The sequence below is a fragment of the Indicator indicator genome, chromosome 34, assembly GCF_027791375.1.
Source record: "Indicator indicator isolate 239-I01 chromosome 34, UM_Iind_1.1, whole genome shotgun sequence".
Taxonomy (NCBI): domain Eukaryota; kingdom Metazoa; phylum Chordata; class Aves; order Piciformes; family Indicatoridae; genus Indicator; species Indicator indicator.
The window spans coordinates 6,458,439-6,484,983 of NC_072043.1; the positions used below are offsets into that span (position 1 = coordinate 6,458,439).

A 26,545-nucleotide genomic window follows, 5' to 3' on the forward strand; every position below is an offset into this window, starting at 1 on the left:
TTCAGGGAGTATAGACATGGTCACTGCTCCCCACTGAACCCTTGAACACAGGCCTGGGAGGAGCAGCTGAGGGAATTGGGGCAGTTTAGTCTTCAGAAGAGGAGGCTGAGGGGAGACCTCATCACCTTCTGCAATTCCCTTAAAGGAGGTTGGAGCCAGTTGGGGGGGCAGGAGGGGGTGGGGTCAGTCTCTTCCCACATGCAACAACAGGAGGAGAGGAAACAGCCTCAAGTTGTGCCAAGGGAGGCTCAGGTTGGATGTTAGGAAAAAAATTCTTCCCAGCAAGGGTTTTTTTTTTTTTTTACTGTGAGGGTGCTGGATCTCTGGAGCAGGCTGCCCAGAGAGGTTGTGGAGTCTCCTTCTCTTGTAACTTTCAAGACCCATTGTGGCAGTTTTAGGCTGTGCCTAGGAAAATTTTCCACAGACTGAGTAGAAAACTTGTGGGATGTAAATAAATTACCACTGGATGCAAAAGGGAAAATAATGATAAGGTCTGAAGAATCCCAATGGTCTGATAACCCCAGCAGTTCTATGATTCTGTGATTCTGAGTGCTCTGCCTGGCAGAGGGAGTGGACTTGGTGGGTGGTCAGTATGGTCTCTGCTTCCTGCTCAAGGCTCCTTGGTGCTGTGTGTCTTGGCTGGCTGGTGAAAGAAGGCTCCTTCTCCTCTGGGGCATGGTTCACTCACTGCAGCACTGAGCAGATTCTGCCTGGCTGAAGCAAAGGGATGTATTTGACAAGGGGGTGAAAAGGTTCTGGACACCCTGAAAGCATCTTTCTCTCTCTACCTCTCTACTCTGCCCTGGGGAGTCCATACCTGCAACACTGCTTCCAGTTTGGGGCTTCCCAGTTCCAGAGAGAGAGACCTGCTGGAGAGAATCCAACAGAGAGCCACGAGGATGCTTAGGGGACTTGAGCATCTCCCCTGTGAAGAGAGACTGAGAGCCCTGGGGCTGTTTAGTCTGGAGAAGAGAAGGCTGAGAGGGATCTGATCAATGTCTATCAATAGCTGAGGGGTGGGGGGCAAGGGGAAGGGGCCAGGCTCTTTTGGGTGGTTCAGAGTAATAAGACAAGGAACAACAGGGACAGACTTGAACTCAGAAGATTTCACCTCAACATGAGGAGAAACTTCTTTCCAGTGAGGGTGACAGAGCCCTGGAGCAGGCTGCCCAGGGGGGTTGTGGAGTCTCCTGCTCTGGAGCCTTTCAAACCCCACCTGGATGCATTCCTGTGCAGACTACCCTAAGTGATGCTGCTCTGGAAGGGGGGTTGGACCTGATGATCTCTGGAGGTCCCTTCCAGCCTCTCATACACTGTGATACTGTGATCTCTCCCTAGCCAGGGAGAGATTTCTCTTGCTCACTGCCCCAGTTTGAGTTGCTCCCCTCGAGGAGGATTTGTGAACCCCACGCAGCACCTCCCTAGTCCTTTTCTGTGCCTATTCACCTTTGCTCTGTGTTGCAGGTTTCCTTCCAAACGAGTCCCTGAGGTTCCTGCTGGCAGCTCCAGCAGCGTGCTGTAGAAGTTCCCTCCAGGTTCTGCTCTCAGCAGCACAAGGCCCCTGCAAACCTGCTTCTGCAATGGGTGGGTTGTAAGCCCTGGTAAGACCCACGAGTCGTGTCGCCTGCGCTGCTCTCCGCCTCTCTCGGGTGCTCTCTTTCTCTCTCTCTCTCTGTCCTTGCTCCTTCTTGGCCATTTATTTCTCTTCTCCATGTGCTCTGCTGTTCTGTCTCTGGGGTTTTCACTGTCAGGTAATGAGGAGCTGTGGGTCCAGTCAGTCTTGGAGATGCCGAAGAGACGAGACATCCTGGCTATCGTGCTGATAGTTCTGCCCTGGACGCTGCTAATCACCGTCTGGCACCAGAGCACCATTGCTCCACTGCTTGCAGTGCACAAGGGTGAGAGAAATCAGACCAGCCCATGCCATGCAAGTCTCTGCATTCCTACCCCCCCTCCCCCTCCCCCTCATCTCCTCTCTCATTTCATGTCCCCACAGCAGCCATGCTCATCTCAGTCCCCGGTCCGTGCTCGTGCAGAAGCCTCCCCACTTCTGCTGTGGGAACAGTTCTTCAGAGGCATCAAACTCCAAGCTGTGGGATATGCTTCCTGCACTTGGAGAGCTCTTTATGGCCTAAATCCAGAATATTGACATATTCCTTTGTCCCCTGATGATCCAGAGGAGAGGAGTTCCTTCCTGCTGGCCCTTGCAGCATTCTGCACTCAAGTGAGTCCAACATGAAAGCTGCAAAAAAACCCCAAGAGGGCAGATGGAACAAAGCTGCCACTTGAGACAGCTTCTCTGGGAGACAGGAGGCAAAGAGCAGTTTTTAAGTGTCCTCAAGAAAGCAGCAAGCTGGGGTTCCTGAACTCTAAGGGGAAGGCAAGAGCCTACATCTCACCTGGTTTGTTGGTGGAGCTCTGCTGCTGTGAGGCAGTCAGCTCCCACACCACCTGCCACACAAAACATTTAATGGAGCCCTGGCCCAAGTCAGATGGATGCAGGAAGTTCTGAGGGATCATCTCTGGCTAGAAGGGTCCTCGTTTTTATCCTGCTCTTGGCACAGCAGTGGTGGCCAAGGGCTGTGAGAGTTCTTGAGGGCTGGAAGAAGCTACAGTGCCTGCTTCTGCCTTCAGCCTTGGTCCTGCCCTTCTGCTGAGCTCATTTGCCCTCTTTCTCTGGGAGAGTCTCTTCCCTTTTCATTTCAGTGTTCACACCTGTCCTCCACAAGTGCTTATCCCTTTGCTGAACAGTCTGATCTGCACTTTGAGTTGTCCAAAGTTCAGAGCCTGTCCCAAGCAGCTTTACCTTTCCCCACGACAGTGACTGTTTTGGGCAGTTCTTAAGGGAAGAATGGCTCTGATCCCCTCTGGAAGCTGGGCAGAAGCTTGGAGGATGAGTGCTCTGCTGGGCTGTGAAACAGGACTTGAAAGCCTGCTAGGAATAGAGAATCAGAGAATGTTAGGGGCTGGAAGGGACCTGGAGAGATCATCTACTCCACCCCCCTGCCAGAACAGGGTCACCTATACCAGGTCACAGAGGAACTCATCCAGGTGGGTCTTGAAGATCTCCAGAGAGGGAGACTCCACCACCCCCCTGGGCAGCCTGTTCCACTGTCCTGTCACCCTCACAGGGAAATAATTCTTCCTCCTCTTTCCATGGAACTTCCTGTGCTTCAGCTTCCACCCATTGCCCCTTGTCCTGTCTTTGGGCATCACCCAGAAGAACTCTGCACCACTTTGATTGACTGCCCTGAAAACTGGGAGCTGTTCTTTGTGAACGGCCACAGACACTGAAGTCAAGCACAGAGATTGCTCTGCTCTGACTGGGTCCTGAGCTTACTGATGACCTTGATAAGACAATTCCTCTGCCTCTGCTTCCATGAATCCCAGTGGAAAATGAGTGGTGCTAGAGCCCAGCCTGAAAGCTCTTTGGGAGAAACTGAATCACAAAATGCATCAGGTTGGAAGGGACCCTCAAAGGTCAGCTTGTCCAACCCCCTGCAGTCAGCAGGGACATCTCTGACTAGGTCTAGTTGCTTAGGTCCACATCAAGCCTGACCTTGAATGTCTCCAGGAATGAGGCCTCCACCACCTCTCTGGGACAACCTGTGCCAGTATCTCAGCAGCCTCGTTGTGGAGAACTTCACATGGATGTCATTTGAGATGCCACTGGGCACCTTTCTGGCTTCCAGTAGCTGCTCCCAAAGGTCACAGGTTGCCTCAGGTCCTGTATTGCATCTTCCAGCCCAGAAGCATGATACAGAATCACAGAACTGTTGAGGTTGGAAGAGACCTTTGAGGCCATCAAGCCCAACCACTCACCCAGAGCTCACAATCCCTCCCCTGCTGCTAAGCCACTGCCACATCCATGTGGCTTTAAAATCCCTCCACCAAGGATGGTGACTCCACCACCTCCCTGGGCAGCCTGTTCCAGTGCTTGAGAACCCCTGCTGGGAAGAAATCCTTCCTAATGTTTTGGTCCTGCCTTTCTGAGATGCTTTGGGAGGTGGTGCTGAAGAGGAGATGTGGATCCACACACTAGCAGGCATGGAGCAGCAGCCCTGGCACGTGCCAGGCTTCAACAGCTGAGGGGCTGACCTGCAGGGCTCTGCAAACTGTCTCCAGCACCATCCTGGCTAATTACATTTGTGTCTGTGTCCAATGCATTTTGCAGATTTATTTCTGAATTCATTCCAGGGTTCTCTGCTCACAGAGAGCTCTGTGTGGTGCTGCTGTGCTCTACCTCTCATAAGGGCAAGGAAGGGTTTGGAGAACAGGGCTGGGGAGGAGCAGCTGAGGGAGCTGGGGGTGTTTAGTGTGGAGAAGAGGAGGCTGAGGGAGACCTCATTGCTCTCTGCAGCTTCCTGCAAGGAGGTTGCAGTGAGGTGGGGGTTGGGCTCTTCTCCCTTGTGTCAGGTGAGAGAAGGAGAGGTTGGAAGGGACCCACAAAGGTCATCTTGCCCAAGCCCCCTGCAGTCAGCAGGGACATCTCCAACTAGATCAGGCTGCACAGGGCCACATCATGTTTGAACTTGAATGTCTCAAAGGATGGAGCCTCAACCACCTCTCTGGGCAACCTCCTGCAGTATTTCACCACCCTCATTGTGCAGAACTTCCTCCTGATGTCCAACCTAAATCTCCTCTGCTCCAGTTTCAAACCATTGTCCTTTGTCCTATCACTGCAAGCCCTTCTAAACAGTCCCCCCCAGCCTGCCTGTAGGTCCCCTTCAGATATTGAAATGCTGCTGTAAGATCTTCGTAGAACCTTCCCTTCTCCAGGCTGAACAGCCCAAACTCCCCACAGAGGAGGTTCTCCAGCCCTCTGATCATCTTCATGGCCTCTTCTGGACCCATTGACAGGTCGTCGATCCCTGCTGCTGTTCTCTTTCTCTGGATCTAATTGCTGGCCCAGCCTGCCTCCTCTGGGTGCTTTTTGAAGCACTCACCTGCAGCATTGTCCTGGGCTCTCAGGCCGGGCTTGGTGCTGGTTTTCTAGCAGCAGCAACTTCTTTTCTCATCTGTGTTTGTCCCTGATTCTTTTTATTTATTTCTGTACTTATTTATGAAAGCCTCCACCCAAGTTTGTTTCCTTTCCTCTGACTCCAGGAGGGTGACCTGCTCTTAGCCAGCAGCCTGATGTCTCACTCTGAGCAGGGGGAGGGAGGGGATGTTGGAGGACTGAGTCCACCCAAGCTTGTTCTCATGCCTTTGCCCAGCTGATGGTGGTGACTCTGAACCCAGGAGGGTGACCTGCTCTTAGCCAGCAACCTGCTGGCTCACTCGGGGCAGGGGGAGGGGGAGTGCTGAAGGACCAAGTCCACCCAAGCTTGTTCTTCTCTCTCATGCCCTTGCCCAGCTGATGGTGATGACTCTGAATCCTGCAGGGTGACCTGCTCTTAGCCAGCAGCCTGCTGGCTCACTTGGGGCAGGAGGAAGGGGAGGGGATGCTGGAGGACCGAGTCCACCCAAGCTTGTTCTTCTCTCTCATGCCCTTGCCCAGATGATGGTGGTGACTCCCGGCGTGATCTCGCTGCAGGCTTGGACTCCAAGGAGTACTGCTTGTCGGAGAGGGACATTGTGGAGGTGGTGAGGACAGAGTACGTTTACACCCGGCCGCCCCCGTGGTCAGACACCCTGCCCACCATCCACGTGGTGACCCCCACCTACAGCCGGCCGGTGCAGAAGGCGGAGCTGACTCGGCTGGCCAACACCCTGCTGCATGTGCCCAACCTGCACTGGATCCTGGTGGAGGACTCGCAGCGCCGCACGCCGCTCATCACCCGCCTGCTGCGGGACACGGGGCTCAACTACACACACCTCAACGTGGAGACCCCCCGCAACTACAAGCTGAGGGGGGACATGAGGGATCCCCGCATCCCCCGGGGCACCATGCAGAGGAACCTGGCCCTGAGGTGGCTGAGAGAGACCTTTAACAAAAACAACAGCCAGCCTGGCATCGTTTACTTTGCTGATGATGATAACACCTACAGCCTGGAGCTCTTCGAGGAGGTAAGAGACTGTCGGGGGGCTGGGAGGAGGGGCAGCTGGCTCAACACAGCAGATTAGCACCGGAGTTGTAAAAAAAGATGCTGTGTGGTGAGCTCTGTGTGTCCTCTCCTGACCTCTCCATCAGCCTTGTCCTACTAGATCTGTGCTGTGGTTTTCTCTGGGGCTTGGTTGCTGCTCTGCGTTTCCCAGAGCCAGGGGCACCCTGAGCTGGGTGCTGGGAGTCCCACTTGATCCTGTGACCAGAGGCAGAGAGTTTTACTGTGAAGAAGGCTAATGAGGAGCTGCCTTACGCTGTGGGCAGCCTTCTTCAGGTTGGAACATCACCTGCAGTCTGACATGCCCAGCAAAAGAAACCTTGGCCATCCTCCTTCCATGCCCCACCCCAGAGGAGACTTCTGGCTGGTTCCTGCTTCACCTTTCTTCTCCACCACCTCTCTGTGTTGCACTTGTCTGTTAATTCCTGTGCTTGTTTGAGGAGTCTCTGGGAGTCTCTTCCTTGCTGTTTTTATTTGTTTGTTCCTACCCCCAGAGTGTCCACTGCTTACATTCTGTAGCTGTCCAGAGCTTGGTACCTGCTCTGCTGAGATGCCCAGCTGGGGTGGCAGTGTCCTTTCAGAGGCAGGACTGGATGGTGTCAGCACTGCTCCTGCAGGACGCTCAGAGAGGCTCTGTGCAGTTGTCTCTGGCTTGCCCACACACAAGGAGTGTGAGTTTGTCAGGGCTTGCTTCTCCTCCCAGCAGTGGGGAGCCCCCAGAGCTTTAGGGGGGGGTTGTCTCTCTGCCAGCAGTCCTGTGCAGCACTCCCCTCCAGAGCTCCTCCTCTCGTAGCACCAGGGCTGAGGTCATCTCTGTGTTGGGGCTGAGATCTCAGCCTGGAAGTTTGTGGCTCCAGGAGCTGTGGCGGCAGGTGGAATTTCAGCATGTCCTGACAGGCTTGAACAGGGAATGGTTCCCATGTAGTTTTCCACCTTGCCTGTTTATTTAGAGCCCCAGGAAGAGTGGAACAACCTCCTGATCCTCTCCCAGTCTGCAGGTTTGTAATGGTCTTAGTGCCAGGTACACTGTGCCTTACCTGGATCCCAGCTCAGACATCTGTTGCTCCCTTGTTCTCCTGAGGCTGAGCTCTTGCAGCAAGGGATAAAGCAGGAGGATTATACCTTCCCCATCAGCTGCCAGTTTTCCTACCAGGGACTTTGTTTATTTGCTCCATACATTCCCCCTTTCCCTCCACTGATGGCTCTCACTTGGGCTTGGATAGCCACAGGAACAGAGGAGCTTTTGAAGCTGCAAGCAAATGCAGACTGACTGCTTTCCACAGCCCCCTCCGAGGCTGGCTCTGGCAGCATCTTGAGACAGACATTGCACATGAATAAAGCAGGAAGGCTTCCTTCCTTCACTCGTGTGCTTTGCTCGCAGAGGCTTCTCCTCTCCGAGCTGCAGCTGCAGTTAAGGTCAGGTGGAGCCACTGAGCTGTGCTCGCTATAGCTCCCCGTGGACAGAGGCTGCCGTTAGCCTCTGGATAATGCAGAAGGGCATCTGCCAGAGCTCTTCTGCTCTCGTTTGCAGTAATTAGCAGTGATGAGATTAGCTCTGGGAGATTCCTGATCTAAGAGACCGGGCTGAGAGCAGAACGTGAGGCTGAGCCTGCCAGCAGAGCAGGGCAGGGCGCTGGGGGCTGAGCGGCGCTCGGAGCATCTGCCTTGGCAAGTGTGGGCATCTCAAGTGTCCCCTGGTGGCTCCTATCCGTTGCTGTTGACTCTAAAGGGAGCAGAAGCATCCAGTATGGTTCTACTGGGTAGCAGGAGCAGCTCCAAAGCTCTGTCCTGCCTGCTGGGAGCTCCTGGAGAGGCTGCACCTCGGATGTACATGAGGCTGTGAGCTGCAGCGCCTCCATCTGTGGATGCTTTGAGCCTTCCTGTGGCTGAGGTGGCAGCTCACACTCCCTGGCTCGCAGAAAAAGCTTTCTAGGGAGGTACTGGAGTCATCATCCCTGGAGGTGTTCAAGAAATGTGTGGGCATGGCACTCTGGGACATGGTTTAATGGCCATGGTGTTTAATGGCCATGGTGGTGCTGGGTTGGTGGTTGGACTCCATAATCTTAGAAGGGTTTTCCAACCCAAACAATTCTATGATCCTATGAAAGTACCTAGATAGGCCACTCCTGCCTTTCTAGGTGGCTTTGGACAAGGTGCTGTGCCCCACTGTGTCCTGACTTCCCCAGCTGTCCATGTGGAGGGCTGATGCCCTTGCTCTGAGGACTTTTGGATGAAAACCCACTCCTCAGCCTCAGTTCTGTTTATTGTTGGCAGCTTTGTTTCTAGTGCTGAGCTCCCCTTTGGTTCCATGGCTGTCCATTACCATTGCTATTGTTAGCTGCCACTTTCCAGAGCACTTTGCTTCTCCAGCTCTAGGATGTCCACCCTTGTACAGGTGAGTTATGAGTTCTGCAGCTTGGTCCAAGCCTGGGAAACTGGTCCAGGATCTTCACAGGATGTTAGGCATTGGAAGGGACCTCTGGAGATCAAAGATCTTAGCTCTAGGATTTGTTTTGATGCTCAGGGGTACTATAGAATCAGAATCGCCCAGGTTGGAAGGGAACTTCAAAGGTCACCTAGTACAACCTTCCTGTAGTGAGCAGGGACACCCTCCACTAGATCAGGACACCTTCCACTAGGTCAGGACACCCTCCACTAGATCAGGACACCCTCCACTAGGTCAGGACACCCTCCACTAGATCAGGACACCCTCCACTAGATCAGGACACTCTCCACTAGGTCAGGGCACCCTCCACTAGATCAGGACACCCTCCACTAGATCAGGACACTCTCCACTAGGTCAGGACACCCTCCACTAGATCAGGACACCCTCCACTAGGTCAGGACACCCTCCACTAGATCAGGACACCCTCCACTAGGTCAGGACACCCTCCACTAGATCAGGACACCCTCCACTAGGTCAGGACACCCTCCACTAGGTCAGGACACCCTCCACTAGATCAGGACACCCTCCACTAGATCAGGACACCTTCCACTAGATCAGGACACCCTCCACTAGGTCAGGACACCCTCCACTAGGTCAGGACACCCTCCACTAGATCAGGACACCCTCCACTAGGTCAGGACACCCTCCACTAGGTCAGGACACCCTCCACTAGGTCAGGACACCCTCCACTAGATCAGGACACCCTCCACTAGGTCAGGACAATCCTTCACTAGGTCAGGACACCCTCCACTAGATCAGGACACCCTCCACCAGGTCAGGACAATCCTCCACTAGTTCAGGATAATCCTCCACTAAGTCAGGACAATCCTCCACTAGGTCAGGACACCCTCCACCAGGTCAGGACAATCCTCCACTAGGTCAGGACACCCTCCACCAGGTCAGGACAATCCTCCACTAGGTCAGGACACCCTCCACCAGGTCAGGACAATCCTCCACCAGGTCAGGACACCCTCCACTAGATCAGGACACCCTCCACTAGGTCAGGACACCCTCCACTAGATCAGGACACTCTCCACTAGATCAGGACACTCTCCACTAGGTCAGGACACCCTCCACTAGGTCAGGACACCCTCCACTAGGTCAGGACACCCTCCACTAGATCAGGACACTCTCCACTAGATCAGGACACCCTCCACTAGATCAGGACACCCTCCACTAGATCAGGACACTCTCCACTAGATCAGGACACCCTCCACTAGGTCAGGACACCTTCCACTAGGTCAGGACACCTTCCACTAGATCAGGACACCCTCCACTAGGTCAGGACACCCTCCACTAGGTCAGGACACCCTCCACTAGATCAGGACACCCTCCACTAGATCAGGACACCCTCCACTAGATCAGGACACCTTCCACTAGATCAGGACACCTTCCACTAGGTCAGGACACCTTCCACTAGATCAGGACACCCTCCACTAGGTCAGGACACCCTCCACTAGGTCAGGACACCCTCCACTAGATCAGGACACCCTCCACTAGATCAGGACACCCTCCACCAGGTCAGGACAATCCTCCACTAGTTCAGGATAATCCTCCACTAAGTCAGGACAATCCTCCACTAGGTCAGGACACCCTCCACCAGGTCAGGACAATCCTCCACTAGGTCAGGACACCCTCCACCAGGTCAGGACAATCCTCCACTAGGTCAGGACACCCTGCACTAGTTCAGGACAATCTTCCACTCGATCATCTCCTGCAGGACAGCGAGCAAGCTGCAGTCCTGCAGGGGTGCTGGCTGGTGTGTTGGAAGCCAGCTGCAGCCCATCCCTCTGTGTCCCCCCCAGCATGCCCTTCTCTTGCCTCGCCCCCAGATGCGCAGCACCAGGAAGGTGTCGGTGTGGCCGGTGGCCTTCGTCGGGGGCCTGCGCTACGAGTCGCCCAAAGTGAACGCTGCCGGGAGGGTCTACGGCTGGAAAACTGTGTTTGACCCCCACCGGCCCTTCGCCATCGACATGGCAGGCTTCGCTGTCAACCTCAGGCTCATCCTCCAGCGCTCTCAGGCCTACTTCAAACTGCGAGGAGTCAAGGGAGGCTACCAGGAGAGCAGCCTGCTCCGGGAGCTCGTCACCCTGAATGACCTCGAGCCGAAAGCTGCCAACTGCACCAAGGTAGGGTCCCGGCCTCCAGATGTGCTAAGGTAGGGTCTCTTCATCCAGATGCGCTAAGGTAGGGTCTCATCCTCCAGATGTGATAAGATAGAGTCCCTTCAGCCAGATGTGCTAAGGTAGGGTCCCATCCTCCAGATGTGATAAGGTAGAGTGCCTTCACCCAGATGCGCTAAGGTAGGGTCCTGTCCTCCAGATGCGCTAAGGTAGGGTCCCTTCATCCAGAGGTGCTAAGGTAGGGTCTTGTCCTCCAGATGTGCTAAGGTAGGGTCCCTTCATCCAGATGTGCTAAGGTAGGGTCTCTTCATCCAGATGCGCTAAGGTAGGGTCCCATCCTCCAGATATGATAAGGTAGGGTCCCTTCATCCAGATGTGCTAAGGTAGGGTCCCATCCTCCAGATGCACTAAGGTAGAGTCCCTTCAGCCAGAGGTGCTAAGGTAGGGTCCCATCCTCCAGATGTGATAAGGTAGAGTTCCTTCACCCAGATGTGCTAAGGTAGGGTCCCTTCATCCAGAGGTGCTAAGGTAGGGTCCCTTCATCCAGAGGTGCTAAGGTAGGGTCCCTTCATCCAGATGTGCTAAGGTAGGGTCCCTTCATCCAGATGTGCTAAGGTAGGGTCCCTTCATCCAGATGTGCTAAGGTAGGGTCCCTTCATCCAGAGGTGCTAAGGTAGGGTCCCTTCATCCAGATGTGCTAAGGTAGGGTCCCTTCATCCAGAGGTGCTAAGGTAGGGTCTCTTTCTCCAGATGTGCTAAGGTAGGGTCCTGTCCTCCAGATGTGCTAAGGTAGGGTCCCTTCATCCAGATGTGCTAAGGTAGGGTCCCTTCATCCAGATGTGCTAAGGTAGGGTCCCTTCATCCAGATGTGCTAAGGTAGGGTCCCTTCATCCAGAGGTGCTAAGGTAGGGTCCCTTCATCCAGCTGCACTGGTTGTGTTCCTTCACAGAATCAGAGAATATTAGGGGCTGGGAGAGACCTTGAGAGGTCATCCAGTCCAACCCCCTGCCAGAGCAGGATCCCCTAGAGCAGGTCACACAGGAACACAGCCAGGCAGGTCTTGACTATCTCCAGAGAGGGAGACTCCACAACCCCCCTGGGCAGCCTGTTCCACTGTTCTGTCACCCTCACAGGGAAATAATTCTTCCTCCTGTTTCCATGGAACTTCCTGTGCCTCAACTTCCACCCATGCCCCTTGCACTAAGGTGTGGTCCCTGTGAGAAGCCAACATCAGAGTGAGATTTGGCCCTCTGGAACCCTTCTGAGCTGTCAGCCAAGGGTACAGCCACAGGGTTCCCTGGCTGCAGGGGTAGCCTGCACAGTGATTGTGGCATCACTGCCTTCCTTCTCCCTCTTGACATCTCTGCAATATCACTCAAGTTATCCACAATAACCTGGGTCTTTCCGTGCCAAAGAGAGTTTTCATGCCTGGCATGTTGCTCACAGCTTTAGGAAACTTCCAGGAGGCTTCATTTGGGGAGGAATTTTACTGCTGTCCAATGGCTGCTAATAATTTGACTGTACAGATTGCCTAGGAGCCAGCAGGCCATGGAGCAGGACCTCTGTGTGCCAAATAACAGAGAGATTCAGAGCACAGTGATGGCTCTTGCCCTAAAGAGCAAAAGGAGAGTCAGGTGGAAGTCTGTCTGGCATGACAGGGGAGTGTGTGAGATTCAGTGAGACAGAGCTGGTCAGTGTGACAGGCATCAGTCAGGGCACTTCAGCAACTGGGGTCCTGGGATGAGCTCCTGAAAGCTTTGGGAGAAGGACCACTGAGCACCTCAGGTGTAGAAAGAAGCCCTCTGAGACCCCAGACCCCTCTGTATTCAGCACCTCAAGGGTGCTAGAGGAGAGGTGGGCAGGGACTTGTAGTGACAAGATGAGAAGGAATGGACTGAAGCTTGAAGAAGGGAGATTGAGACTGGAGATTAGGAAGAAATTCTTTCCAATGAGGGTGGGGAGGGTGGTTGCCCAGGGAGGCTGTTGATGTCCCCTCCCTGGAGGTGTTCAAGGCCAGGCTGGATGAGGCCTTGAGCAACCTGGGCTGGTGGGAGGTGTCCCTGGCCATGGCAGGGGGTTGGAACTGGATGAGCTTTGAGGTCCTTTCCAACCCAAACCATTCTATGAATCTATGAATCTATGAAGCTGTTCTCTGCCTGGGGCAGCTGATGAAAGATGTCCTTTGGATGAGAGCTGCATGCTGCTGGGTCCCTTCCAACCCAACCCATTCCCTGATCCTCTGATTCTCTGGTTCCAAGCTGAAGGCTGTTTACTCCATGGCCACTTTTGCAATCTCTGGTGTGTTGTCCCTGCTGTAAGCAGCTCTTGGAAGCAATCTGTGGCAACGTGCTGGGGAGAGGAAATGATGGTTGTGGAGGAACACATGGAGGATGGAGAGGAAGGAAAAGGTTATTTGCAGGCAGGAGGTAAAAAATGATGGTGTCAGACAGGCTGCTGTGTCAGTGCTGTCACACCAGAGCTGCAGGTCAGAGCTGGAGGGGAAGCAGGACTTGCTGGCCAGGATCTGAAGCAGACTGTGACCTCTTTTTTTTTTTTTTTTTTTTGGCTGGGCTGCAGGGATCCCTCTCTCACAAGGGTCCTTGTTGTGCACTGAATGCTGTCTGCTCCTGGCAAACTCTGAGTGCAGCTTTGCAGGTTCAGCTTTGCCTTTCTGCTTTTCAGTGGTGCCAGCAGCCTCCATTTCCCAGTTGATGTTTTGCTCACTCATTTGAGGAGGAGGAGAGTCCAGCCAGGCTCAAAGTAGGCTGTGGTCTGGGGTGCTCTTGCCCCAGATCTCCTCTCTCTTCGTGCTCCCAGCAGCCCTCGTGGTTTGCTGCTGTTCAACAGTATGAGGTTTACATTAAAAATGATGATGTGCTCAGATAGAGGCAGCAGGAGGGTGCAGGCAGAGGGAGGGTAGAGGCAGGGAAGTGTGCAAGATAAGCACTGACATCTGCTCCCTGAAAATGCTGCTTTGCATCTGTGCAAGGCTGGGATTTGGGATGTTTATCAAAATTCAGCCTACAAATGCACACTCCTGCAAAGAAAAAAAAGCTGCAAAGCAGACACAAAGGCTGTCACTCCATTTTTTTTTCCCTGTCCCAAACATGGATGGAGACCTGGGGCTCCAACAAACTGGGTCTGCTGGCAGTAGCAACAAGAAAACAGGAATAATCCTCTTGGGATAGATAAGCAAGAAAGAGTCCATGAATCAGACTGCCTGGAGAAGAGGAGGCTCAGGGGAGACCTCATTGCTCTTTACAACTCCTTGAAAGGAAGTTGTAGCCAGGTGGGGTTTGGTCTCTTCTCCCAGGCAATCATGACAGAAGGAGAGGACAGAGTCTCAAGCTGCCCCAGGGGAGGTTTAGGCTGGATGTGAGGAAGAAATTCTTCCTAGAAGGAGAGACTGGCCATTGGGATGTGCTGCCCAGGGAAGTGGTGGAGTCACTGCCCCTGGAAGTGTTTTAAAACAGCCTGGATGAGGCCCTTGGTGCCATGGTTTAGTTGATTAGGTGGTACTGGGGGATAGGTTGGGCTTGATGATCTCGAAGGTCTTTCCCAACCTGGTGAATTCTGTGATTCTGTGTGCCTGCTACAGACAAAGAGAGTGCTACAGAGTCACAGAACCACAGAATGCTTTGGGTTGGAGGAGACCTTTTCATGTTGTGTAGGCTCCATCTCCAATAACAGTTATTGACAAGCTCCACAGGGGATCTGTGTGCTTGAAATCCTGGCAACCCCTCCAGCTGCAGCTCAATTTGCCTGCTTGCTTTTTAATTTCCTGTTAGAAGACAAGGAAGAAGTGTGCTGTGGAGATTTGCAGAATGGTTTGGATTGGAAGGGACCTTAAAACTCAGCCAGTTCCAACCCCATGCCATGGGCAGGGACACCTCCCACCAGCACAGCTTGCTCAAGACCTCATCCAACCTGGCCTGGAACACCTCCAGGGAGGAGACAGCCACAGCTTCCCCGGGCAACCTCTTCCAATGTCTCCCCAGCCTCACTCTCAAGAATTTCTTCCTCTTCTTCAGTCTCAATCTCCCCTTTCCCAGCTCAAAGCCATTGTCCCTCATCCTGGCACTCCCAGTCCTTATCAAATGTCCCTCCCCAGCTCTCCTGGAGGCCCCTTCAGGTACTGGAAGGCTGCTCTGAGGTCTCCCTGGAGCCTTCTCTTCTCCAGGCTGAACAGCCCCAACTCTCCCAGCCTGTCCCCATAGGAGAAGTGCTCCAGCCTCTGATCATCTTCATAGCCCTCATCTGGTCCTGCTCCAGCAGTGTCCTTCTTGTGCTGGGGCCACCAGAGCTGGTGATGAGTCCTTGTACTCTCTTGGATCCTGTGATTCTGAATGGCACTGCTGGAACTGGTTGGAGTTTTCCAGAGATTTTTAAAGGTGACCTGTTTGAAACCACTGTTCTGGATGAGTCAGATCCTTGCTCCACCTCAGCTGTTACTCCCTTGCTCACTCCTGAGGGAGCTGATGGAGTCCCCATCCCTGGAGGTGTTCCAGAAACCTGTGACCATGGCACTTGGGGATGTGTTTTGATGGCCACGGTGGTGTTGGGTTGATGATCTTAGAGGCCCTTTTCCAACCCAAACACTTCCATGATTCCAGGCTGTACTTTTTGTAGGAGCCAAAGCTTCCTTGAGGCGTAAACCAAACGTGCTGCTTGTGGGGAAAAAAAAAAACACAACAAAACAAAACAAAACAAAAAAAAAATCCAGGAGTTGGCTGAGAGGCAAAGCAGGTGTTGTTGTGCTAAATGGTGATCTCCCTCCCACATGAAAGAAGCCAGCATGGAAAGTGGCAGAAGCTGCTGTAGCAGGCTCTGCAAACGAGGCCACTGCAGTGAATTGAATGTAACTGCCTCTGCTGGCAGTGTGCTGGCAGGGGCAAAAGTGGGGTCTGGTTTAAAAGCAGAGCTGCTGGTGCCTAGCTGTGGTCTTTGGTCATGCAGCCTGTGGGGAAGCTGGTTAAGTGTGAGCCCCATTCCTGGCAGAGGGAGCAGCCCTAGCCCATCAGCAGGTTGAGTGTTTATGTGTCAGGAGGAGAAAGAGCTCTTACCTGCTCCTGCTGGAGAGGAGGATTGCACTTGGCTTTGTTGAACTTCATGAGGTAGGCTTGGGCCCACCTCTGAAGCCTGCCCAAGTCCCTCTGGATGGATCCCTTCCCTCCACTGTGTCACCTGGGTGACAATCAGCTTGGTGTCAGCTGCAGACTTGCTGAGGGTGCCTCCACCCCACTGTCCACATTGCTGACAGAGATGTTAAGATCACAGGTAAATAGTTTCTCCTAGCTGTGCTGTGCTCTGCTGTGCTGCTGGCAGCTCCAGCTCTGGAAGCTGTTCAAAATCCTCTCTCCTCACTAGACTCAATTACAGTTATTGCTTTGCTCCTAGAACCTGAATTGCTGGGAGCAGCATTAGCTCCAAGGTTCTCCTAGCACCTGCACTGCATTAAGGTTGATAGATTCAGTTGGGTGGATGAGGAGCCCATGACTGGTGCTTGCACAGCCCTGAGAGCCACTTGTGCAGAGCAGCTGGGGGTTGCTTTTGCAGAGGCAGGTGAGGTGCAGCAGCAGCAGCAGCATGGCTGCAGAGGGTGAGCAGGGCTCTAATAAAGGCTAACTTTGATCAGCAGGCTCTGAAGTGCTTGTGGGGGGAGCCACAAAATGGTTCTTTGGACCCATTGCAGGCAGCCTTAGGGTTAGCAGGGGAGATTTAAGCCCTGCTCAGGAGGTGATTGCTCACATCAGAGACAAATTTGGTCCAACAGCTTCTTGGGAAGCTGGGGGAGCTCCTGTTTAAGCAGAAGAGTTTGAAAAGGGCTTTGTTCTCCCTTTAGAAAGAGGATGTGCCCTGGTTTGTCAGAAAAGCAGGGACTGGGTATGGATGGTTTGCAGCTCCCTGGATGGAATGTGCTGAGCATTGTCATAGCAACGAGAGGGGAACCCCTGCCAGGTAGGAAATGTCAGCACCAACAGGTGAAGGGAAGCAGCAAACTGTAGCTCTGAAAGGATAAAGCTGCTCCCAGCAATTCAGGCTCTAGGAGCAAAGCAATAACTGTAATTGAGTCTAGTGAGGAGAGAGGATTTTGAACAGCTTCCAGAGCTGGAGCTGCCAGCAGCACAGCACAGCACAGCTAGGAGAAACTATTTACCTGTGATCTTAACATCTCTGTCAGCAATGTGGACAGTGGGGTGGAGGCACCCTCAGCAAGTCTGCAGCTGACACCAAGCTGATTGTCACCCAGGTGACACAGTGGAGGGAAGGGATCCATCCAGAGGGACTTGGGCAGGCTTCAGAGGTGGGCCCAAGCCTACCTCATGAAGTTCAACAAAGCCAAGTGCATGCTCCTGCAGCTGGGTCAGGGCAATACAAACACAAATCCAGGCTGGGCAAGGAGTAGCTCAAGAGCAGCCTTGAGGAGAAGGCCTTGAGGGTGTCAGGTGGTGACAAACTCCCCAGGAGGCAGCAGTGGTCCCTGGCAGCCCAGCAGGCAGCTGTGTGCTGAGCTGCATCCAGAGCAGGGAGAGCAGCAGCACAGGGAGGGGATTCTGCCCCTCTGCTCTGCTCTGCTCAGACCCCACCTGCAGCACTGTTCTGGGAAAGTCAGATCCTTGCTCCACCTCCACTCTTACTCCCTTGCTTACTTCTCAGGGAGGTGGTGGAGTCTCCATCCCTGGAGGTGTTCCCAAAACCTGTGGCCACGGCACGTGGGGATGTGGTTTGATGGCCATGGTGGTGTTGGGTTGCTGGTTGGGCTGGGTGATCTCAGAGGGCTTTTCCAACCCAAACAGCTCTGTGATTCTATGATTCTGCAGTTATGAGGGAACTACCTTCCCTCCCTGGGAAAGCTGATGAGCCTTTCAAGGAAGGTGGTTGATAACTACATGGAAGGAGCAGGTTAATGTCCCAAGACAGTACACTGTGAATTGGGTAATTTCTGGGCACTGTGCAGGGTGGGTAGCCCCAGCCCTGCCTAAATGAAGCTTTATGCAAACCTCCTCTCAGCTCTGAATGCACCATTAGGCTCCAGGCTAGCTGGTTAAATTGGGCTGTTGGTTTAATGTGCAAGAAGATTTGTTAGTGCAGTGAAGAGGTGCAGCTAATGACTTCTGTTGGCTTCCTCAGATCTTAGTCTGGCATACAAGGACAGAAAAGCCTGTGCTGGTGAATGAGGGGAAGAAAGGATTCACAGATCCCAATGTGGAAATCTGACTGGGCATGGCTGAATGGAGACCAACACCAGGTAAGAGCTCATAGGACTGAACAGGAATGGCAAGCAACAGGCCAGGAGGAAAATACTGGAGAATGAGAGGGGAAAAGAAAAGAGCTTTTTGAAGGTGCTTTTGAATTTCCATTTCTCACATTTCTGACCCTCCCTTACTGCAAAACTCCTTGACTCCTTCTTTTCCCTCCCTCCCCCCCTTCCTCCTTCTCTCTCTCCCCCCTCCTTTCCCTCCTTCTCTCTCTCCCCCCTCCTTTCCCTCCTTCTCTCTCTCCCCCCTCCTTTCCCTTCTTCTCTCTCTCCCCCCTCCTTTCCCTCCTTTCCTAATCTCTCTCCCCCTCCTTTACCTCCTTTCCTTCTCTCTCTCCCCCTCCTTTCCCTCCTTTCCTTCTCTCTCTCCCCCTCCTTTCCCTCCTTTCCTTCTCTCTCTCCCCCTCCTTTCCCTCCTTCTCTCTCTCTCCCCCTCCTTTCCCTCCTTTCCTTCTCTCTCTCCCCCTCCTTTCCCTCCTTCTCTCTCTCCCCCTCCTTTCCCTCCTTCTCTCTCTCCCCCTCCTTTCCCTCCTTCTCTCTCTCCCCCTCCTTTCCCTCCTTCTCTCTCTCCCCCTCCTTTCCCTCCTTCTCTCTCTCCCCTCCTTTCCCTCCTTCTCTCTCCCCTCCTTTCCCTCCTTCTCTCTCCCCTTCCTTTCCCTCCTTCTCTCTCCCCCTCCTTTCCCTCCTTCTCTCTCCCCCTCCTTTCCCTCCTTCTCTCTCCCCCTCCTTTCCCTCCTTCTCTCTCCCCCCTCCTTTCCCTCCTTTCCTTCTCTCTCTCCCCCTCCTTTCCCTCCTTTCCTTCTCTCTCCCCCCCTCCTTTCCCTCCTTTCCTTCTCTCTCCCCCCCTCCTTTCCCTCCTTTCCTTCTCTCTCTCTTTTTAAGAGAATCAGCTAAAGGGCAAACACCTGGTGAGAGGTTGGGGACAAGAAGAGACCTCCAGTGAATGAGAGCTTGGCAGAAGTTGCATTATTAGCAACCAAGCCCCTGCCCAAACAAGAAGGCTGCCCCATTAACTGCACCAAGGCAGCAGAAGGGTGAGGGATGTGGATTCATCCCCCTGCAAGTTCTGAGGCAGTATCAGTGACAGTTTTCAGGCAGAGGCTTTCACCCAGGGAAGAGTTTGGTTTGCATCCCCATCAAAGCCACACAAAGCCAGTGACAGGGAAGGGAAGGTGTGGATTAAACCCCACCTGAGGTGTTGGCTTGCCTTAGGGGAAGGTGTGGTGACTTCTGCAGAGGGAAGGAGGAAAGAACAGGCACAGTGATGGCTGACTCCATGCCCTGGCTGCTCACCTTCCACCACCCTGCTGCATTTCTTCTTCTCTATTTCCAGAGTGCACTCTGCAGGTGGTTTGCTGGAGTGCAGGGTGGGCTGCTTGCCTCTATCTCCTCCCAGACTGTGCTGCTCTGCTTCATTATTATGGGGATTAAAATGAGTGCCCAGCTCCCTTCCACTGGAGTGTAGAACCAGGCCTGGAGGGGAGAGAAGGTCACTGCTGCCTCTCTTGTCCTCTTCAAGCAGGAGCAGCAAAGGAAGGGAGCTGCTTTGCTGAGCAGTGGTGTATTTTGGGCAGGGATGAGCTCCTTTGGAGCACATTCCCTCAGGCTAAGTGGCTGGAGCCCTGCCTGCTGCAGTGGGCAGCCCCTGGCAGGCCAGCAGAGGAAAGCCTGCACTGCTCTATCTATAGCAGCTTTGCAGGGAGGCCGCAGCTCTTCGGGGCTGTCACAACTGCTTTTCACCAAGCCCCAGTTGCCTAGCAGCAGGACTCACAGATCTGCAATCCCAGCTGGGTTCTGGGATAGCTCCAAGGGGTGGCAGCTAACTGCAGCAGGGTGATGCACATGCTGCTTGTGTCTCTGTTGCAGATTTCTTCCTGCACAGCCTGCAAGGTTCCTCTCAGCAGCATCCACCCAGCCAGACCTGCAGCAGCCAGGACCTCTGCTGACTTCCAAGAGTTTTAGTGTACTGAAACCAAGCAACACTGCATACATAAACTCCCTGGATCCACACCCCCACCCTTGCCCTTCCTCCTGGACTCTGAGCAGAAGCAGAAGCTCTGGAGGTGGAGAAAAAGCACAGCAAACCCAGGACTGACGTCAGCTGCAGCACAGAGCCAGCTGCCCAGCGTGGGAGGAGGGCAGGCAGGGCCCTGGAGCTGTGGCCCAGCTGCACTGCATAGGAGTCTGGACTTGGACAGGACCTGGAAGCAAGGCTGGGAATGCCCACGGGAGCGTGTTGGCCCCTGGGGACTTGTCCTCCCTGAGCCACGGGTCCCTGGTGGCTGTGTGTGCAACTGCCTGAGCAGCTCTGTGGTGAGGGAGGGGACAGCTGCCTTCTGAGATGGCACCTTAGCCCTTAGTCCTAACCCTCCTTTAACCAGTGCTGGTGATGCTGCACAAGACAGGAAGGGCTCTGGGTGGGGGTGAAAAGCCAGGCAGGTTAGAACAAACCCATGGAGTTTCTCTCTTTGCATTCCCACCACTGGTTTCATGGTTTGGAGAGCACTCTGACATAGCTCTGTGAGCAGGGGCAGGGGATGGGACCCTCCAAAAGTCATCCTCCTGCAGGCAGCAGGGACAGCTTTAGCTAGAGCAGGTTGCTCAGAGCCCCATCCAAGCTGACCTGGAGTGTTTTTAAGGATAGGGCAACCTCCCACCTCTCTGGGCAACCTGGGCCAGGGTCTCACCAGCCTCAGTGTAAAAAATACTTCTCCCCTCCTGTCTGAATCTCTCTCTTTCAGTTTAATCTCATCCCCCCCTTCTCCTGTCACAACAGGCCCTGCTCCAAACTCTCTCCCCAGCTTTCTCCAAGCCCTGCAAGGCCACCAGAAGGTGTCCCTGGAGCCTTCTCCTCTGCAGGCTGCCCAAGCCCAACTCTCTCAGCCTGGCTCCCAGCAGAGGCTTCCAGCCCTGCCAGCATTGCTGTGGCCTCCTCTGGCCCTGCTCCCCCAGCTCCCTGTCTGTGCTGTGCTGAGGGCTCCAGAGCTGCCCCAGCACTGCAGGGGGGGTCTGAGCAGAGCACAGCAGAGGGGCAGAATCCCCTCCCTGCCCCTGCTGCCCACACTGCTGGGGCTCAGCCCACGACAGGCTGGGGCTGGGCTGGCAGCACTCAGTGCCAGCTCCTGTCCAGCTCTGCACCCCCAAATCCTTCTCCACAGGGCTGCTCTCCAGCCCTTCATCCCCAGCCTGTGTTGACCCTGAGGGTTGCCCTGAGCCAGGTGCAGGACTTTGCACTTGGCCTTGTTGAGGATCACACAGAGCCATTTCTCAAGCTTGTCCAGGTCCATCTGGATGGGTCCCATCCCTCAGGGGTGCCACCCACACCTCTCAGCTTGGTGTCATCTGCAAACTAGCAGAGGGTGAGCTCAGTCCCACTTGGGGCACTGATGAAGATACTAAACATACAAACCCCTGAGGGACACCACTTGTCCCCTCTCTCCCTCTGGACACCAACTGTTGACCACTACCAGCTGCCCACTGTTCCTGGAGGGAGTTGTGTTTACAGCATGTGGCTCTCTAGCCATCCATGCTAAAATCCTGGGAAGTGGGTTGGAGTGAGGGTGCTGTGGCCACACACCAGAACACTTCATCCAAGCTCAGATCTTGGTTCTGCTCTGCTCTGATTTGGCTCATGTGAGGTTCCCTGTAGGGTGGCTCCTACCTGAAGCCACATTTTCACTCTGAAAAAAAAAAGAGAATGAAACTGCTTAAAAGTTGAGAGTGAATTTTAAAAGCTGATTTTAGTCCATTTGCCTTCTCTCAAGCCCCTTTTTGCAGGGCCAGGCCATGCTACTGTAGACTTACTGGTGTGAAAAGCCACACTGGAGCAGCTGGGGAGTTACCTTCTGCTGGATATAGAGCAGCAGCCTTGCAAAGGGGATCCTGTGCTCAATTCTTCAGCAGCTGGCTGGAGGGAGGCTGAAAAGCTCTCTAAGTAGACCAGCAGCCAGCTCCTCCCTCTTCTGTAACATCAAAGCACCTGAGGGAGCACTGATGAAAGGTTTCTTTGCTGGAACTGTGTTTTGCTTCTCAGTGAGACACAGGAGTGAGCAATGCAGCAGCAGCAGCACCTGGCTGCACCCACCCACCTTGGCTGACTGTATCTGAGCTTGACAAGCTTGCTGAAGAAGAAATTGAGGCACACCAACCCCCCCTTCTCCTCACCTCTAGGCCCCTTTACACACCCTTCTCCCTCCCAGACTTCCCCTTTCACAGCTGGTGTCCAACCTTCCATCAACCCCCACTGCCCCAATTCTTTCAAGAAGGTCTGAAGCACAATTTTAACCTTTGAAACCCTGGAAAACAGAGTTGGTTCTTTTCTTAGCCCTAACACCTAGAACTATTAAAATGCTCTAGATTTGATTGTTAGATTTGATTGACTCCTCCCCAGTGCAGGAGTCTCCTTCTGGACTAATTCCATTGTCTGTTTCCTAATATTTAAAAAGAAAAAAAAAAGATTAATTATTATTTCCCCACCCCCTAAGTTATTTTCTCCCACTGTGCATCAAAACCATCAGGGGAAAAAAAAAGTTGCATTCTTTAGTTCCCAGCCACAGAAGCCTTGCTAGGGTATAGCCTTTACCAAAATGTTCCTTTAGATGCACTGGGAGAGAAAAGGATTTGCTGCTGCTGCTCTCTGGGAGCAGGATTCTTGTTCTCTTGTATTGAAAGAGCTCTCTGCACCCAGCTTTACTCTGTTCTCCTGTCAGCCTTCCAAGCTGACTTCAGTCTGCAAACCCTAGAGTGGAAAGAGACATTTTTAAAGGACTACAAACTTTTCAGAGCCTTCCAAGAGTTTCCAGCTGATGTCAGCTCCCTAGCTGCATGTTTTCTTTCACAGGGTGGGCAAAGAAAATGGCTGTGGTGGCTTCAAAATGTCTTGAAGGAGGCTACCAGAGAACCATGGAATGGTTTGGGTTGGAAGGGACCTTTAAAGCTCATCTAGTCCAACCCTCCTGCAGTCAGCAGGGACATCTCTAGCTAGACCAAGTTGCTCAGAGCCCCATCCAACCTGACCTGGAATGTTTCCAGGGATGGGGCATCTCCCAGCTCTCTGGGCAACCCGGGCCAGGGTCTCACCACCTTCACTGTAAAAATGGCCTCAGGTTGCCCCAGAGGAGGTTTAGGTTGGACAGGAGGAACAAGTTCTTCTCCTTGAGGGGTGTCAAGGCCTGGCCCAGGCTGCTCAGGGCAGTGGTGGAGTCCCCATGGCTGCAGGGCTTTGAAAGCTGTGTAGATGTGGTGCTGAGGGTCCTGGCTGGGTGGTGACCTGGCAGTGCTGGGTTAAGGGTTTGGACTCAGTGATCTTGGAGGTCTCTTCCAACCAGAATGATTTTATGATCCTCTGATTCTGATTCTTTCCTGATCTTAATTCCAGTCCCTGCTGGGTTGCAACCTTCCCTGCCTGGGAGGAAATAACTTGCAGAAAACTGCAAGGGATGGAGTCCTGCTCCACTCTCCTCTGAGCTGGGCACCCAAGCCTGGCTCCTTCCAGCTTGCAGAGAGGCTGCTGTGGTCCTGGGCATGCAGAGAGATGTTCAGTAAGAGCAGCTCTGGCCAGCAGGGAGGGGATTACAGCTGCACTGTCTGTTCTCAGTTTTAAACAAAACTGTATTTAAATTTGTTAAATAAAAGGATGGTTTCTAAGAGCCAGGATACCCTGCAACTCCATTCCCAGAGCCAGGGCACACCTCTGGGGGCTCTCTCACAGCCTGGACCCTCTGCTCACTGGAAAAGAAAGCAGAGGCTGAGAAGCTTCTGGGAGATTCCCAACAGATTCACAGCTTGGATTTGGTCTCCTCCTTTCCCCAAAGAGATGGCAGCTCCTGAGTGACTGCAGAGCTGGTGAGTTTAAAAAGCATCTCTTCTTTTCCTAAGCCCTTGGGTTTCTGTCTGGAGGGAGAAAATAAATCAATCAAAAAGAAAGCAGAACCCCAAAATCCCAAGATTTCCCAGCAGGTTTAACCAGAAAGCAAGGATGTGCTCTCCCCTAGGGATCCAACCCTTTTACTTCCCAACCAAAAACCTGATCCCTGCCCATTTTACAAAGGGGAGTTCCCATCTTTAGAAGTGCTTCACAGTGAGAGCAGGGCTGGAGAGATGACAGGAAGCCCAGCTTGCCCTTTCCTCCTCCTTGGAAGTTCTCCTTCCTGCCTGGCCAGATCTGTTTTGACAGAAGACAAAACACATTTCACTTTTTTAAAACCTTTTTTGTTTTTTGAGAGAGAGAAAGACAACCTCCATAGTAAAACTTGGTGGGGGAAAAAAAGGAAAGAAGAAAAAAAAAAAAAAAAAAAAAAAAAAAAAAAAAAAAAGCTTGAATTCAAGTCCTTTTGACAACCAACTTGGCTTCCAACAAGTGAACAAGTAGTGGCCTCTTTGCAGTGAGTAGCTACTGCTGCCTGGAAGCACCACAGAGTGGTTCTCCACACCTGGTTACTCACATCTTCACCAACTATCTTCTCCCTGTCTAATGATAAAAACAAGGAGGCCAGGAATAAACAGCTTTAAAGTCAGTGGGGAGCTGAGCTCAGCTTCCAGCTCAGATGGCTTCAGTTCTTTCTTTCTCTCTCTCTCTCCTGCCTCCAGCACCATTTTCCTCTCCCACGTTCACCCAAGGTCCACAACATCATGCACAGCCCATCCCAGCTGTGGGGTCCTCAGCAGTGCAGGGAGATCAGCTTCCACATCCACCTATGAAACAATGAGCTGGGGGTTCCTCCAGGGCCCTTTCCCTCTTCTGAACTCAACAGCCAGAGAGCAAATCCTTGACCTGGGTGTGGTGGAAATCAACATGCCCCAAGTGCCTGAGCCATCGTGTCCCCAGACATGCAACCAGGAGTGTTCAAGATGAACCAAACATGGGGAAGAAGCTGTCCTCAGTCCACATACTGGCTCCTTCCTAAGGAAGGGATGTCCACAGACTGGATGATCCTCCCTGCAGTGTGCTCCTCAAACACAACAACCTGCAGGGAAGAGAGGGACACAGAAAGTTCCTTCCTGCGCAGGCTGAGCCGACTTTAAATATTTATAGAAGGAAAAGGCATCTGAGCACAGCAGGGGAAGGAAGCAGCATTTCAGGAGATCAATCAACATCAGCCTCAACAGTAACTGAAATTCTTCTTCAGCACCACATGATGCAGAAAATCAACCAGCAGCAGAGGAGCTTTGTCTTGATTTTGAATGCGGTGCAGTGCTTGGAAGTTCAGCTGCCAGCCTCCTCAGGTCTCCATGGCTGTCAGAGCCACACTCAGCTTCAGAGCAGCACCTCCCCTGCCTTCCACAGATGCCAGGAGATAAGAGTCTGCTTCCTCTCTGCTGGGCTGGCTGCACTCGGGGCACACCAAGCCCATGAGCACTCCAGGCTGGGGGCAGAGTGGCTGGAAACTGCCTGGCAGCAAAGGACCTGGGGGGTGCTGGTTGACAGCAGCTGAAGATGAGCCAAGGGGTGCCCAGGTGGCCAAGAAGGGCACCAGCAGCCTGGCCTGGAGCAGCAGTGGTGTGGGCAGCAGGAGCAGGGCAGTGATGGTGCTCCTGTACCAGGCACACCTTGAATCCTGGGCTCAGGTGTGGGCTCCTCACTCCCAGAAGGACATTGAGAGGCTGGAGCAGGTCCAGAGGAGGGCAACAAAGCTGGGGAAGGGTCTGGAGAAGAGGGCTGGGGAGGAGCAGCTGAGGGAGCTGGGGGTGTTGAGCCTGGAGAAGAGGAGGCTGAGGGAGACCTCATTGCTCTCTACAGCTCCCTGCAAGGAGGTTGCAGAGAGGTGGGGGTTGAGCTCTTCTACCTGGGATCAGATGACAGAAGGAGAGGAAATGACCTGAAATTGTGCCAGGGGAGGGTTAGGTTGGAGATGAGGAACCATTTCTGTTCTGCAAGAGTGGTCAGGGATGGGAAGGGGCTGCCCAGGGAGGTGGTGGAGTCCCCACCCCTGGAGGTGTTCAAGAAACCTGTGGATGTGGCACTTGGGGCCATGGTTTAGAGGCCATGGTGGGGTTGGGTTGCTGGTTGGACTGGAAGATCTGAGAGGCCTTTTCCAACCCAAACAGTTCTATGGGTCTATGACAAGAACCTCATCCACCTCTTTGGGATGTGTCTCAGAGCAGGATCTCTCATAACACAAGCAAGCAAAGAGAACTGCCCCCCAAAGCCTCTCACCTCATTGCTCCCTTTCCATAACCAGGGGCCAGGAAGGTAGAGAGTTTCCTGAGGTCCAATCTTCCAGTAGCGGCCCAGGTTCTGCCCATTGACAAACACAACTCCTTTTTCCCAGCCCTGGAAGCAAGACAGGACACAGAGTTACTGACCAGAGAATCACCACAGAATCACAGAATGGCCTGGGTTGGAAGGGATCTCCAAAGCTCATCCAGTCCAACCCCCTCTGCACTCAGCAGGGACATCCTCCACTAGATCAGGCTGCCCAGAGCCCTGTCCAGCCTCACCTTGAAGATCTCCAGGGATGGAGCCTCAACCACCTCCCTGGGCAACCTGTGGCACTGTTCCACTACCCTCATGGTAGTTCCCAACACCCAAGCAGCTGGATGCTGTTAGCATCCCCACAGGAAACCAAGCCTGCTGCCACACTTGCATCCTGTCAGGCCACATTCCCTTTGCTTTCCCTCTGCAGCTGCCTGAAGCCAGGAACATTTAAGTGAGCCCTGCTGAAGAGGAGTTATC

The 26,545-nt window shown here is 53.4% G+C and overlaps 2 protein-coding genes across 2 annotated transcripts in view; one reads left to right on the plus strand and one right to left on the minus strand.

Moving 5' to 3' along the window:
* Positions 1–1,711: 1,711 nt before the first annotated feature.
* Positions 1,712–17,831, plus strand: B3GAT1 (beta-1,3-glucuronyltransferase 1). Its single transcript, XM_054395640.1, has 4 exons — positions 1,712–1,898; positions 5,501–6,009; positions 10,323–10,619; positions 17,745–17,831. Exons 1-4 carry the CDS (start codon positions 1,712–1,714, stop codon positions 17,829–17,831), a joined length of 1,080 nt encoding a protein of 359 aa, XP_054251615.1.
* A 6,918-nt stretch (positions 17,832–24,749) lies between these two features.
* The window catches only part of LOC128977946 (beta-galactosidase-1-like protein 2), a 37,463-nt gene continuing 35,667 nt past the window's right edge, over positions 24,750–26,545 (minus strand). The window contains exons 19-20 of the mRNA XM_054395662.1: positions 26,027–26,143; positions 24,750–24,836 (exon numbers count right to left, since the gene is read on the minus strand). Of these exons, the coding sequence (XP_054251637.1) occupies positions 24,750–24,836; positions 26,027–26,143 (204 nt within the window). The remainder of the gene's footprint in view (positions 24,837–26,026; positions 26,144–26,545) is intronic.